Below are 15,226 nucleotides of genomic sequence, written 5' to 3'. Positions count from 1 at the left end.
TGTTCCTTTCCTCAATGGTCAATCTCTTTTGCTCTATAGCTTTTGCCCGGTCATTGTCCATTTTGAGCTTTGTCAGCTCCAACTTGAGCCTCACATATCAGGCAGGCATACCTGGAAAGCCCATCAATCTCCCTCAGTATTCCATCTCTGAGGGCCCAGATCAAAGTCCACTTGTGTCCAATCGGAGTACGGGTGCGGCAACAGATGCTACTGTGGTTCAGGAAGCTCTAACGGATGACAGACCTCTGTCAGGTATCGAACATCATGCTTGCATATAGTAGGTCCCTGGTTAAAAGGTCACCTGCAATTGATGCTCTCATGCACAGCATCCATTTTCTTCACACATAGGCATGGGGATTTCCCACCTAATACAAATGCTTGGTGCAGCAGAAATATTGGATAGGCCAACAGTACACCTAAGACACATCGCAATTGTATGTGAGCCCAATCGTGCATTATAACTTTTATGTACAAACATTTCACTGCTGAGCCTCTCAATGTCTAACCATAATTTATAATTAAAGTTTGGTGCAAGGCATCATTTCTTACTTAAATCATTCTACACATACTAAGGGAAAGTATATTCCAAAGTGGATAGAGTACAGAGAGGAACACACCTTCAGGAGAGATACAAGTTTGTTGCAGAAATAATGAACCACTTCTCTAACCACACATGGCCTCACTTAACACAAGGCCATTATTGTGGGGCACCTGTACCGTACCAAGGGGGGTGGCACTATTTACTGGGTTAAAAGATCAATATTTGGAATGCAAACATATTTGCATGCCCATATTTTGCTACGCTGGACCCATATTTTGAGGTGCAGGGGCTAGTTTGGATGGTTACATATTTTGGAGAGTGGGGACCATAGAGAGGTGTGCAATTTGTAGAAATGGAGTGCAAAGCGCATGTGTTTCAGGAACATCTCCCATACTTCAAGGAACAAAATTCATACATAAGGAATCCAGGACCAAAACTTACCAGTTCCAGGTCACTGTATATGGTTAGTACCTGCATCCATAAGAGATGTGACTATTTTTCTTTCTTTATTACAGGTAGCACACAGAGTTCTGATGGTGCTTCTGAGCCAGGACCTCAACGCCCCCTCTGAAGGAGGGTGGGCGTGGATGATCGCTCTATCAGGGTTTATGATGAATGCACTCACATTTGGCGCTATCCGCTCCATGGGAGTCTTCTTTGTGGAGTTTGTCCACTTGTTCAACAAACTGTCCAGTGAGGTGTCTTGGATCGCCTCCATCTCTATTGCTGTTCTACAGTTTGCAAGTGAGTGACATATTGGGTGAGACACTGAGTGACACTTAAGAGGGAGGGCATGGCTGGTGAAAGACCACAGCTCTAAACACTAGGTCACGGTTACTGTGTGGCCAAGTTAGAGATGCATGTAGAGGACCAGGGAAGGGAGAGTGCAGGGCTGTGAGAGAAGACTGCAATCCTCTTTGGCACTCATTATGAGTGGATGTGTTAATTATCATATCTAACTAAATATGACACCAAGGTGCTTGGAACCTACTGGGACTGATATTTATCTCCCACTTCAAGGAGTTTCATATGCAACAATGGGTATAACATACAGATTTGATGCTTTCCTCTCCAAACATGAATGTATAGAAGGGAATCTCTAAAAAATATTTTAAGTCTTGTTGTTCAGAAACTCCTTCCACCCTCCTCTCACCTTACATTAAAATGGGAGGTGAGTGAAGGGAGCCACATTAACAGCTCCTTATTGCAGAATGTATCTCACACTGAGAAGAGACATGTTAGGATGGAGAGTATAATCCTCTTTGGCCTTCATTATGAATGGTTGCCTTAATTATCATATCCAACTTAATCTGACACCAGGGTGCTTGGAACCTACTGGGACTAATACGTATCTCCTACTTAGAGGAGTTTCAATTGCAATAAAGGGTATACAACATGCAGATTTTGAGGCGTTCCTCTCCAAACATGTATGCATGGAAAGGAATTTCTAAAAATGTTTTAAGTTTTGTTGTTCATTAGCTCTCTTCACCCTCCTCCAACTTAGATTAAAACAGGAAGTGGGTGGAGGGAGACACATTTACAGCTCCCTATTGCAGAATGTATTTCACACCGAGAAGAGACGTGTCAGGATGGTGCCAGAAACAGCACACATTTTAAATGGAAATCTACACTCTCTCTTTCATCAGACATGCCTGTTTCCACCTCACGCTTCCTGCAGAGTGCTGGTCTGCTAGCCGGGACACACTATTTTTGTGAGAGGCACACTGTGTGCATGTTGCAGAATTACTGCAAATTTTGAATCTTTGCTGTAATTTTATTGTTTGGCTTATGCAAAATGTGGCAAAACAGTCCCTGGTGTCCTGGCATGGTTCTGTATTTCGAGGCGCATATTTATTTATTCCATGCTATAACTCTTTACAGCAATGATAGAATCTCTGCATGCTTCTACACAATATGAGCAATAACATATTCTTAATTTGGTGTTAATTAAACAGATTCATATATATTTTTACAAAAATACTAACTGCTTTTTAGTGTCATTATTTCTGCAGCACAGATTCTGCTTTTATTCTTCATGTCTGAAATGAAAATGAGAGGAAGACAAGGATTTAAGTAGTTTGTAGGAAGGGTCATGGTGTGACCATGTATTATAAGAAGTATAATACCCACTTCCATATGGTAAAGGGCTATTGCAAGTCACTTCAGAGCTCCATGACCTTATGAAGTAACTCATCCTTTGGCCTTGTTCCTCTGCACGGTCACAGGATGTTTTCCAATATCCTTATAATGTATGGAGGGTGTACATTATTTCATATATACTACATGGATAATGATGACAGGTAAAGAAAGTTAGAAGTCCCTAAAACCTTTCTAGCCAGAGATACAGCACCCAATAGTTAACATGAGGGCAGGGATCAGAGAGAGCAGGGCTCAGTTACGTATACCAATAAAAAACTGATCGTCTTAGCTCATAAGTGGATTGGAGGACATGTGCTAGAATGGATTAAGCCCTTCTTCTCAGAGGCAGTACAGTTGGGCTTTGTCACCACTCCCGCCAGACCACTGTTATGGGGTCATATCTCTTGCTCCTGCTGTTGGACCAGTACCTGAGGAGCTTGGCCTATCTGCTGCATATGGTGGGATTTCAATGTTGATGTTTTAAGTTGATACTCCTGTCTTGTTGGACTTGTGAAGGGTGGTTGGATCTACTGTGCAGAGGATACCTCCAGTTCTCCCTGGGGTCCATGAGTGGATGTGCTCAAACTGCTGAAAGTTTAACCTAGCAACAACCAAGATCCTTTCTATGGAGATTCCCCCAACCTGTTGGATTTTAGCTTCAGCAAAGGGCCTCTAGCTAAGCTAGTTACAATTCTGAGGGCCCAGATGGATCAGAACATTCCTTGACGCCCCATACGACTGGGGTCACTAACACCTGCTTCTTCCAGTTCTACAAAGGCAACCTGCCTGCATGGTTTTTGCCCATTTAAGTCAAGGTGATCAAAGCTTTAAATCAAGTATGCATTCACTGTTGCAATTCTGTTGATTTGGATATCCACTCTAAGTCCACCAGAAAGCTACAAAATATTCAGAATGTTGCTGTGGAGACACTTTTTGAACTCAGGAAATATAATAGATTGTATCCAATAACAAGCAGGATGGGTTCCAAATCCCTGTGTCTGATGCAGCACCTTTTTATTAGTCTCAATGAATTTTCTTATTTTCTTTTGCAATATAAGGAAATTAAACATATCAATCTTAGGTGGTTGCAACAAACAATAATCAACTCCCCAGCACCACCCCAAGTTCCCATCCACCACTCAGACAACTCATGCAGGCAATTATAAAGTTCATCACTTATAAGTCTTCTGCAGAGGATGCAAACCGAAAAGCCAAAAAGAGATTAATCACCCACAAGGATTGCAAGGTTTATTGGGACCATTCACTGTAATCCTTGAAGTAGGATAGGACAAGGTTCCATAAACTGGTAAAAATTTGGGATTTATCGATTAGATTGTAAGCAAATTTCTAATTTCCTAATAAGTACCAAAGTTAATGCATCCAGAGACCGCATGTTGGCATGGTAGGTTTCCTCTAAAGGGGTAGGAATAGTGTGTTTTCCTGCCAAAAGATGAGAGACCCTTTTGGCAGCTGTGGAGTGGATACACATTCTCTGATGGCCTGTCAAGCAGGGCCAGGTCAGGAGCGTGTTTATGTCCTGTGCTTGGATCTGTGTGATGGCAGAGAAGGTCTTATTCCAGAAATCTACTAAGCAAGGACAGGATCAGAGGATGTGCAGTAGAGAGTCCACTTCACCACATCCCTGTCAGCAAGTTTTACAGTGTGTGGACTGATAGAGTGAAGTCCAGTATGGGTAAGGTGCCGGCGAAATAATATTTATAAAGGATCTCTCTGTCTGAAGCAAAGCAGGAAAAGTTGTTAGTACACATTCAACTTTATTTGGTTTTAAATTTTAAAACCATAAAAGTACATACACAAATAAAAATACAGACTATTACTTGATATACATTATAAATAAAATAGACAATACAAAGATGACAAATAATCATACAAAACTCACATAAAAGTCCAACAGTTAGGTGCCTACACACTTTTCCTATATGGATAGCATGCCAAAAATAATTTAAAACACTATGACAGGCTTCTACAGAATTTATTTTTTTCCAAACAAAAAACAGAGCTTTTTGCATTGTCGAATCCTAGAATCTTTCAAAATAGGTTTTATCAAATTAATTCTGGGCGCCTAGTGAAAACTACAAAAAATTTGTAAAATGCAACATATTTTGTGGTCCATTATTTTCACCAAGACACTGATCCTAAGAACTAAATCAATCATGAGACAAATTTAATTTAATAATAAACCTCTGTTGGCCATTATGAGTAGACGGCAAATAGAGTGGGGGATCTAGTTCAAATGATAGTGAAGAATACCATCTATATGAGACATTCTGACTAACCGCACAACTTGTTTCACTTCAAAACTCTGTTGTGCTTAAATTCAGTCTTACCAACTTTAGCTAAGGTCGTCGGATCATCAGAAAATGTGGGTACTCCAGTTTATGGCACAATGCCCTGATGTAGCTAAGCCATGGGTTAGGGAGCCCCCAATCTAAGGCCAGGTAGTCCTGAAGGGCCTGCCTATTCAACATGGCCTCCTCCTTGGTCCAAACCCTGTATCAAAGGAACGGAATTTGGAGCCTGATTTGGTCTTCTAAATAGGCATACTCAGTTCGCTGTAGCACAAATGGAGGCGCAACTCGATGGAACTTTTGTTATGAGGAGTCAATCTGGAGCATCAGAAGAGGGTGACGGCAAGGGCACCTGCATTGGCGCTTGGCAGTCACAAGTGTGCCAGTGCAGAGGGAGACTGTGAATGTGCCATATCTTAGTAGATATTGCACATTCCTGCACACTTGTTGTGCTGCGTTGCGTTACGCAGGACAACATATGAGCAATATGAATCTGAGTATGAGCAAATGCAAAATTATAAAAATACCCCAGCAACAAAACCATCAAATGGAAAAAGTGCAGCGAAGTCCACCGTGAGTATGAGCAAAAAGGCCAAACACTCAAGACCTTTTATAGTGATGTGAAAAATACACATTATGCAGAAAATATTGTGACATTTTAAAATACTTGACATTTGTTAGCAATGGATTTAGGAAACTAGAATGTTACATCAAATTAAACACATATCTCTTGCTCTCTGTCAACACACATGTATCTGTTGAATATGCAAACTTTCATCATGTAATCTTTTCACCAGAAACAGAATATCCACTTACACTTATCAAATATGTTGCATTAATTCATTTCTTGTACCTCATTTTTTCCTGCATTTAACACAGAGACTTCACATAGCATACAATGGAACTTTCACTTCTGCCAAACAGCCGCAGAGTTCCATCTTGTCAGCTAAGGAAAAGATACAGAAATAAGAGAGACAATCATTTGGAAATTAACTCACAATTTTTTTCTGTTTTACAGAGAAAGAAACTTGTGCACATTGATTTGTTTTGCACTTTTTAAAGGCAAAAATTTAGCAACTGAAAAATGAAGTGAAGTAAATTTTTTTGACTCTGTTACGCACCGAGTGTCCTTCCCTCCTTGTTGCATCAGGTCCAGTTGGCAGCGCCCTCAGCATGCAGTATGGGGCAAGAGCGGTGGTGATGACTGGAGGGGTCCTCACATTTCTGGGAACTCTACTGGCTTCATTTGGAAACTCCTTGCTGCACCTCTACCTTACCCTGGGAGTCTTGGCAGGTGGGAGACATTCCCCGAGAATGGATGAGTCACCTATGCCTGTGAGGGAGAGATTTTCAAAGATTTGGAACCAAGAAAGAGCATGTCATGTGGTCAGAGGTACCATATTCCTCCCCTGCCTCATACTTAAAGTCATTCCCGCACAAACAGATAGGGTTTTTCAAGGAGAGTGTAGTGTTTCATGGCATGTTCTGTATTTATTCTCTCTACACCTTTATTTCCATTCTAAGTTCTGTGTCATGTAGTTAGATCTGATTGCATGTCAATTATGAGTTGGCAAACTGGAAGGTAGTGCCATGTCCAATGTGTTGTGGGCCAAGGGCCTGATTTAGACGTTGGCGGACGAGGTACTCCATCACAGTGGTGACAGATATCCTGTTCATCAAAATCTAAATCTTATTACGTCCTATGGGATTTAGATTTCAGCAGACGGGACATCTGTCACCGTTGTGATAGAGTAATTTGTCCACCAATATCCAAATCAGGTCTTAAATTACCTGAAATTGACAACAGGTGCAGACCCCTCTTCGCATTTATGACTGAGAGTGCAAAACTAAGATACAGGAGACAGTGCACTTCTATAAAACATCTCTGCTTCACCTAAGCCCCTCTACAAAAGTTGGTCAACATGTGTGGATCCAGTGCAGAAGGGTCCATCAACCAGATGACTCAAGGGCTTACCATTAGGAAGGGCTGACTTGGAGGAAACATTACTGGAATGCCATCCCACATTCAACGTGTACAGGTCATATCAAATATAGGAAACTGATCAAGACAGTGCTGTTTTAACTTAGCTTTACATTTATGCTTGCAATCTGTCCCAGCGCTGAGATACCCCTTCCGGGGTGATTTGTGCATGAGATCAAATTAAATTAACATAACATAACAATTGTGTTTTATTAATTTTTATTTGTATTTCATTGTACATTTCCCCCTATTGTTTACTAGTGCACTGTAATTTGTGTTTTCCCTCCCTTTCTCGCCATGCTCTTCCCTCCCCGTCTCATGCTTCCCTGGTTTTCTTGCTGTCAACATGCCACTTTATTTGTTTTTTACACAATGTATATGCCGTCATGTTTGGAGACCTGTCACCGGCTGGGGACTACAGTAAAGGTGACTCTTAAGTTCCATTTCCTGCACCTTTTGATTTCTACAGGAAGCTCTAACTGGGCATCCCTTGGGAGATGTGTGTCTGTGTTTGTCTATTTGTGTGTGCGCCTGTGTGAAGGAAGTTCCTCAGGGGCCTAATCAGACTACACTGAGGAGTACACTGAGAAAGGACATGGTGCCAGTGATGGGTGGGTTTCATGACTGAGGCAGATCATAACAATTTTTGTTTTCTTCCCACTCAGGCTTCGGTTGGGCTTTGGTATATACACCAACCATGTCCACCATTCCAAAGTACTTCGTCCGCCGAAGGGGCCTTGCGTTGGGCTTGGTACTCACTGGAAACGGCCTATCCTCCATTCTGTTCTCACCGCTCTTCCAAGTTCTCATTGACATTTACAGCTGGAGAGGGGCCCTTGTTATCATCTCAGCAATAGTATTGAACCTGTGCATCTCTGGAGCCCTTCTTAGGCCTATCCGCATGCTGCAAGACCACCGGCATGGCCAAGCACAAGCAGAGAACCATTCTAAGTGTGCCTTGTTCTTGCGCAAGTTGACCTCTGACCTGGACCTCAGTCTGTTCCGGAACCGTGGCTTTGTGATGTTCCAAGCTGGCAATTTGCTTATCTGTACTGGGACCTTTGTGGTTTACGTCCACCTGGTGTCGCATGGCAAGACCCTGGGTCTCAGCAGCTACGAGGCAGCCTTTCTCATGTCGGCAACAGGTCTAGCAGACACATGCTCTCGCCCCCTATCAGGATGGTTTGCAGACCTCAAGCTGCTTACGCCGCTGCAACTCCTGGTACTGTGGAGCTCAACAACAGGGCTCAGTCTGCTTCTCCTGCCCCTCGGCAAGACTTTCCCTGGCATCATGGCCCTTGGGGTCACCTATGGCCTGAACATTGGTGCCTTTGCACCAATGTTTTTTGCTGTGCTGCCCGATCTGGTAACTGTTGAGAGGATGACCAGTGCTGTGGGGCTCTCCATGATGGTCGTTGCCTTTGGTGCACTGTTGGGTCCCCCATTTTCAGGTAAAAAATTGGAATAAAGTAAAACATATTGCAAAGGGCCACGGGGGAGTTCAGCAGAGGCAGAACGAGACATGGAAGTGGTATTAGAGAGATGTGGTGAAGGGTGGGGAGCGGGAAAGGTCCACACTCAACAAATTCATTAGTACTGGAGTTGGACAAGGTTAGGAATAAGTGCCTGGGAATGGACAGCAAAGGAGATACCATATGCAGTGATGTAGCTGGTTGTTTCTACAATACTATAGCGCTGACACACTTGCAGTGGCAACAATAGTCACTGCACACTAATGCATTGCTCTGGCTCTTGTGTGCACATGCACATAGCAGACTGAGTGAAGTTCTGTGTGTCTGTCTCTTGTCAACTTCATGCCATGGGCTAGCACTTGGCAACCACTTCTGAGAACATAACAAATGATGATGAGGGTGGCCCTTGCATATTCAGACCCCACACACTTTCTGAAAGTTTATTCAAGGATAAAGGAATACCACCAGTAACAAAAGCTCCATTCAGATAAATGACTGTATGACTGTGTCTCTAACCGTCCTCATGCAAGAGGATCTCCTACTATATTCTCCCCGGCAAAATTCCTCTGAGTAAATCAAAGTGTGAGGGTTAAAGAAGTAAAATAGGGTATATAAAATTACCCATTACAGCACATATCTTTCCCTCCCCTACTGAGGTAACAGATAAAACACTTCACATTGAAATGTCAAGCAAGAAGTTATTTTCTAAAGCTTGTTTTTGAGGTCAACCATTAACTACATGTTTTTTGGTTTTGTAAAAGGTTTTATCCTTCACAAAATCCACATTCCACTCATCTTTGATAAAACTTTCTAGTCTGATAATCAAAATTACATCATCAATTTTGTTGCATTGCTTTTATGTATCAGTCATTGGTAAGCGGAATACACAATCAAATACTACATTCACCAGTGCAGTTGAGTATTACAAAGTTAAAGCCATATCCATTTGGAAATAATAGTGGTCATCCTCTGTGAACCTTTAGTAATTAAAGCATGAATGAGTGGTCAGGGCGAATAGTGAACTGCAGTTCCCAAAGGAAAATTTTGAAATGATTTACCGCCCAGTATAAAGCTAGGGCCTCCCTCTTCACTACAGAAGAATTGTGCTTAGCTTCTTCCAGAAACCTGCAGGCAAAACCCACAATATACCCTTCATTATGCACTATTTGAGACAACCCTCTTGTATCTGTGGTTAGGATAGCATTTCTTACAACATCAAAGCACCCTACATTAGGGGGTGAAGACTGAAGAGATTTGTTCCTTGCTACAGTTAAATTTGTTATGGGATGACTCATCCCAATAAAAATTGACATTCTTGTTAAAGATAGTTTTCAAAGGGTCTAAAATTGCAGCAACATATTTTTTATAAATTTGGAACAATGTTCCAAGGACTAGGAATGATTCGAGCTGCCCCTTATTGACGGAAGCCAGTGCGATCTTTACTACCATGATTAAATCATGTTTGGGTTTTATTTCCTCCTGGGAAATGGTGTGAGTTCGACCTGTCAGTCTTAGGGTGGCCTTCTTCCAAACGTTTTGCCAGCTCACCTCCATGTTTGCTGATTTTGATTTTGTTGGCCTTAGGACTCTGTGCACTTTACCACTGCTAACCAGTGCTAACCAGTGCTCTCTCCCCTAAACATGGTAACATTGGCTTATCCCCGATTCGCATATTTGATTTAATTATAAGTCACTAGTAAAATGCTCTACATGTGCCCACAGCCTATTGATTAAATGCTACTTGTGGGCCTGCAGCACTGATTGTGTCGCCCACTTAAGTAGCACTTTAAAACATGTCCCAGGCCTGCTATTGCAGAGCCTGTATGTTTAGTTTTACACTGCCATGTCAACCTGGAAAAATAACCCTTTTGCCAGGCCTAATCTTCCCTTTTCATACATGTAAGTCACCCTGGGTAGACCCTGGATAGCCTAGAGGGCAGCGTGACATATATGTAAAAGGTAGGACAAGTACTTTTAGGAGTTAGATTTCCTGGTAGAGAAAAACTCCCAAAGTCGTTTTTCACTATTGCAAGGCTTATCTCTCTCATAGGATAACATTGAGATTACCTTATTACACAATTCACAACCTAGAAGAGATAAACTCTTCGGTATTAGTGTCTCTGGAATCACAATTTAAAATCATAATTTATGGTGAAGTCGGATTTCAAATTGCAAGTCTGAAGATGCCCTTTTTAGAAAGTTGGCATTTTCTTACTTTAGCCATTTGGTGCCTGTTGCCAGCCTCTGATCGCTTGTCTGGGCTGGGTGACAGTGGGGCTTTGTGTATTTCCCCTAGACAGCCACACATAATGTGAGCTTAGGTGTTACTTGATGGGCCTTGACAGGCCATCCTGGCAATAAGGAAGGGAGGGGCTTGCTGCAGTCTCACTTACGCCTGAATAGGATGTGCCCTGTTATCACCAAAGGGCTGCATAACCCCCTGTAGTGAGTTTGGAGCCAGGGCATGAAGGGAAATCCCCCTGTGCACTTCAAAAGCCTGCCTTTGACGTCTCCCCCAATTCAAAGGCCCAAGTGGGTATAAGTACTGGGCCCCTGACGCCACCAACCTATTACACTTCTGGATGTGTGGATACACTGCCAGGAAGAAGGGATGGTGTGCTGCTACAAGGACTACCACTCTGCTGGGCTGCTGCTCTGGAAGAACAGCTGCCTGGCTGTGCTGGCCTTCTTCCCTCCTTCCCTGGGTGAGAACGACTTCACCTGTATCTCTCCAACCCAGAGCAACTCCAAGGGCCAGCTGACTGGTCTCCTGATCTGTAGTCTCACGGACATAAAAGGCTTCGAACCAACCTGCTGCTACATCTGGACTCTGCCATCTGTGAGTCTGCCCTGCCAAGTGGCGCCAGGCTAGTCCTGGATTCTTGCAAATGGGCCAAAGGTGTTTTGCTCCAGCAGAATAAACGCATCTCCTGTTGCGTGGGAACAATTGATGCATCACAGCTGCTGTGTGGACAGAACTGGTTCGCTGCCTTTGCAACCGATTCTGCAGAGCTTTCGTCAGTGCAAGTTTCCGCATATCAGTCGACGACAGCCTCTACAATGATGATGATACTCGGCACTGCGCTCATCAGATTTGAGCATCGCCTTGACGTCGATGCAGCCAGAACCCACACCAAAACTCCACTGCATCTCGGCAACTATGCATCGCCATCGCTATATGGGGAATTTCAATGCATCTCTTTGAATGCATGGGGAAACTTGATGCATCTCCTCAACAGTGCAGCTCGGCACCAATCCAACGCTGTTGCTGCCAGGATTTAAGGTACTTTTGTTCAGTAGGCCCCAATGGGGTCCCTTTAGCCTCCCGGGCTCCTTCGCGGTCGGCCTCAACTTTTGACTTTGTCCCAGTCCGGCACAACCAGATATCCCCAATTGACGCTTATTGCTTCTAAGCTCTATTTTACAGTTTATTCTTTAAAAAATCATGACAGTAATGCAGGCACTGTTGCACCATAGCAAGTTGCCCATATGGCCAAAGGGTAATGCTGTGCGAATATCCAGAAAGACTTAAATTTAATAGTGGCATATGCCTGCCGAGCCATCATAGCCAACAAATAATGGAACTCATTACCTGAAAGGGAGGCAAATTAAATCTTTTTGAACTTCTACCAGCTGTCCTTATGTAGCCACTCATTTTCAAACACAAATAATCATAAATACGTTGTCTCGATTTGCAGCAAACCTGCACTGCCTTCACCAGCCACCTCCACTTTCAGGGCTTGACAAGGTTTATTGCCAATTGCATGGGTTGGATAATCTAGAAGATATCCTATCCCAGGTGACTCCAGGGTGCCATACCCATGAGGAGTGAGAGACTAATAGGTCTAAAATACATTTGCATTTTGTGATCCATAACACCCTTCCATAAGCAATGCCTCTTGAAGAAGTCAAAGAAAACATGATGGCTGGTGAGTGCACACAGTATGCATGAAGCACACTACATTTGCACCTAGAACATGCTTCTTTCACATTCTGGGATCAAAACTGTGGAAGCATGATTATGCAGCAGAGTCCTATTCAACATGTGATCTAATGTCACCATTAAATCAAATAAGGATAGTTGTATAAGTCTCAGAGCTCATCATTCCCTGAAATCTTACAATTTACATGGGTAGCCATGGAACAGGAAAGACAATAAGGTCTGGTCAATAGAAAGAGTTGTTTAAGAGAAAAATACCAGATTTTCCATGATAGATACGTTTACAGAAGAAATGATTGCAAGATAAGTCAATTGTGAAGCCACTGGCCTCCAAGACAAGCCTGAACCCTCTCTAGAATGCTCTGATGCCTCCCAGAGATTTGTTTTCCAAATAGAACACTATAAATAGGTAGTTAAGTGTTTGTAGGGAGACCAACAGCCCTTGCAGAGTCGCCACAGATTTCTGCTCACTCTGAGAAGTTTGAACCTCCTCTTAAGCAAAGATTGAGAATGGCACACTGAGGTACACTAATAGTGAAAAGCTGGTGTCCAACTTTCTGCAAAGAAAATGTGCCCCATTCATCCACCAGATGGTCTACTGAAGCAGTAATAGAAAATGGTTTGGTTTGTGGAGGAGATGCTAATCCCATTTGTTGGAGGATTCTTCTCGTGGGGAGAATCCCCTACAGCACTTACCTCTGCTATTGAGAGGTATTTCTCCTAACCAATTTGGATTTAGCACTTCATCAACAAACATGAGGATTTTTGGCTATCGCCCATGGGAACAATTGTATTTCAAGAAGTTTATACCAAGAACCAGCTCAAAACCCCCGAGCCTATTACATAGAAGTTGTAATTCTCCAACCCACTGATCGAAATGCCAAAAGACCTTCTTGAAGATACCTCCTGCTATCCAAAGTGACTATGAGGGTGCTCCTTCTATACCATCATCAACAGGTCCATCTAAGGATCCACTCCCACTGGCCACCAACAGGTCCACCAGACTGCCAACCTCTCAGATGTAGCAATATTGAAGTAAAGATTTAACAACTACATTAAAGTCCCTTATAAGACTGAAGGACTTTGTGTGAGTGCTATTGCTCACCCACTATCACCTGATTGTGTGGACACATGTGCGTCTTGATTGTTCCACTCCTCTTTAGCCATCTCTGTTCTTAAGTTAGTATTTTGTATTTGTGGAGAAATACAGTTTTGTAGCTGGATGCTGCCACAACATCACAAAGACCCATTAAGAAAATGGATGGGATAGTCAAAAGGAGAACCAGCAGTAAGCAGACTTGAAAGCAGGAAAAGCACTAGGAGTCAGAAGGACTTTCAATGGCACTAGAAAGAACTAGAAAGAAGAGTCGATGGCAATCGAGTTGGGAAAACACTAGAATCGGGATGGAGATGGAATTAGATTCTGAAAGCACATCAAGGAATTGGGACAGAGATGGAAGGGCACCAGAAGGGGCTAGTAGGAGATTAAATGGCACTAGAAAGAGTTGGAAGGAAAACTAAAGAGGACTATAACTGGGAAGACAGTAGAATTTGCATAGAAATGTATTAAAAGATTAGCTGGCACGACTAGGTGATGGGAAGGTGATGGGAGCGCCCAAGAGAAGGGATGATGAAAGAAGAGTAGAGTTGGGATGAAGATGAGGAGTCACCAGAAGTAATAGGAAAAATGAGCTGGGAGTGTTAGAAGGAGATTGAAAGTGCATGAAAAAGAGCTCAGAAAAAGAAAGCAGCAGGGATATTGATGGGAAGGTGCTACGGGGGGCTAGACTATATGTATAGATAGGCGGGAATACTATATGGGGCTGGGTTGAGATGGAGGTTGGCTTGGAAGTATGTTCCAACTTTCATATGTTACATTCGTCACAATGTTTGTCTTCTGTTCATTTTGATTTCAGGATTCCTGAGGGACCTCACTGGGGGCTACACAGTCTCGTTCCTTGTCTTTGGTGGACTGACGCTGGCTGGGGCTGGCATTATGATGTGCATCCCCTCATTCTTCACTGGAACCTCATTGCCCTTCCGGATGAAAAAGAGCAGCAATTTGCCACATACTGAAGATAAGCCATCAGTGTCCAGCACTTTGATGAGACTCTCATCTGTGGACCAATCACTGGACACCTCGATGAACATTTAGGGATAGTCAACTCAGAAAAACCCGTTTGACCTCAGTGTAGAACATCAGGGAATGGTCTCTCTTTTCCATTTCTATTGCTTTTTGATGAGGGTGGTTTGAAGGGGTTAAAGTATCATAGCTTTTTTAATATATCTTTTTTGTATTTTCAGGGGTGTCAAAATGTAAGAAGCATGTGCAACTGCTCCTGCTATAATATGCCTGGTGACAAGCATACAGAGCTCTAGACCCCTTTAGTCTAGCAAACAACTATTAATGTGACAGTCACCTTCAGCCAGAGCTCTGTCCTGGTTATGCGGCAGGAGGTGCATACATCTAGATTTCCATCCCTTGCTCAGTGAGATTTGGTAATAGGGCGGGACCCTCTGTTGGCCATCGCCTTCCTGCTGCGGTGTCTCATGATTAAAATGGGAGAGTGCATCTTCAACAAGATCAAACCACTGAGTAGCCATAGAGTGCTCAGAGATGTCACATCTACTGAACAGATACCTGTGCTCACAGAGTTGTAGTCTTCAATGGTAAAGGATAGGGTTCAGTCACAGGGTATTGTAATTAAAAGAAAAACAGAAGGGATTCTTGGACACAAGTTAGCCCAAACATGAGGGCTAGACAGAACACACTAGAGGTCAGCATGCACCTATGTGGGTCCATGGGGGCATATACATGGACCCCAAGGAGTGTACACAGGAGCA

At 43.0% G+C, this 15,226-nt stretch overlaps 1 protein-coding gene across 1 annotated transcript; it reads left to right on the top strand.

The window, feature by feature from the left end:
• Positions 1–234: 234 nt before the first annotated feature.
• LOC138267269 (monocarboxylate transporter 13-like) lies at positions 235–14,537 on the top strand. The gene is made up of 5 exons (XM_069216127.1): positions 235–252; positions 1,057–1,285; positions 6,140–6,283; positions 7,636–8,421; positions 14,299–14,537. Exons 1-5 carry the CDS (start codon positions 235–237, stop codon positions 14,535–14,537), a joined length of 1,416 nt encoding a protein of 471 aa, XP_069072228.1.
• Positions 14,538–15,226: the final 689 nt, after the last annotated feature.

Source organism: Pleurodeles waltl, chromosome 12, assembly GCF_031143425.1.
Source record: "Pleurodeles waltl isolate 20211129_DDA chromosome 12, aPleWal1.hap1.20221129, whole genome shotgun sequence".
NCBI lineage: Eukaryota > Metazoa > Chordata > Amphibia > Caudata > Salamandridae > Pleurodeles > Pleurodeles waltl.
Note: the sequence above shows the minus strand (reverse complement) of the source record. Positions and strands in the feature narration are given on the sequence as shown.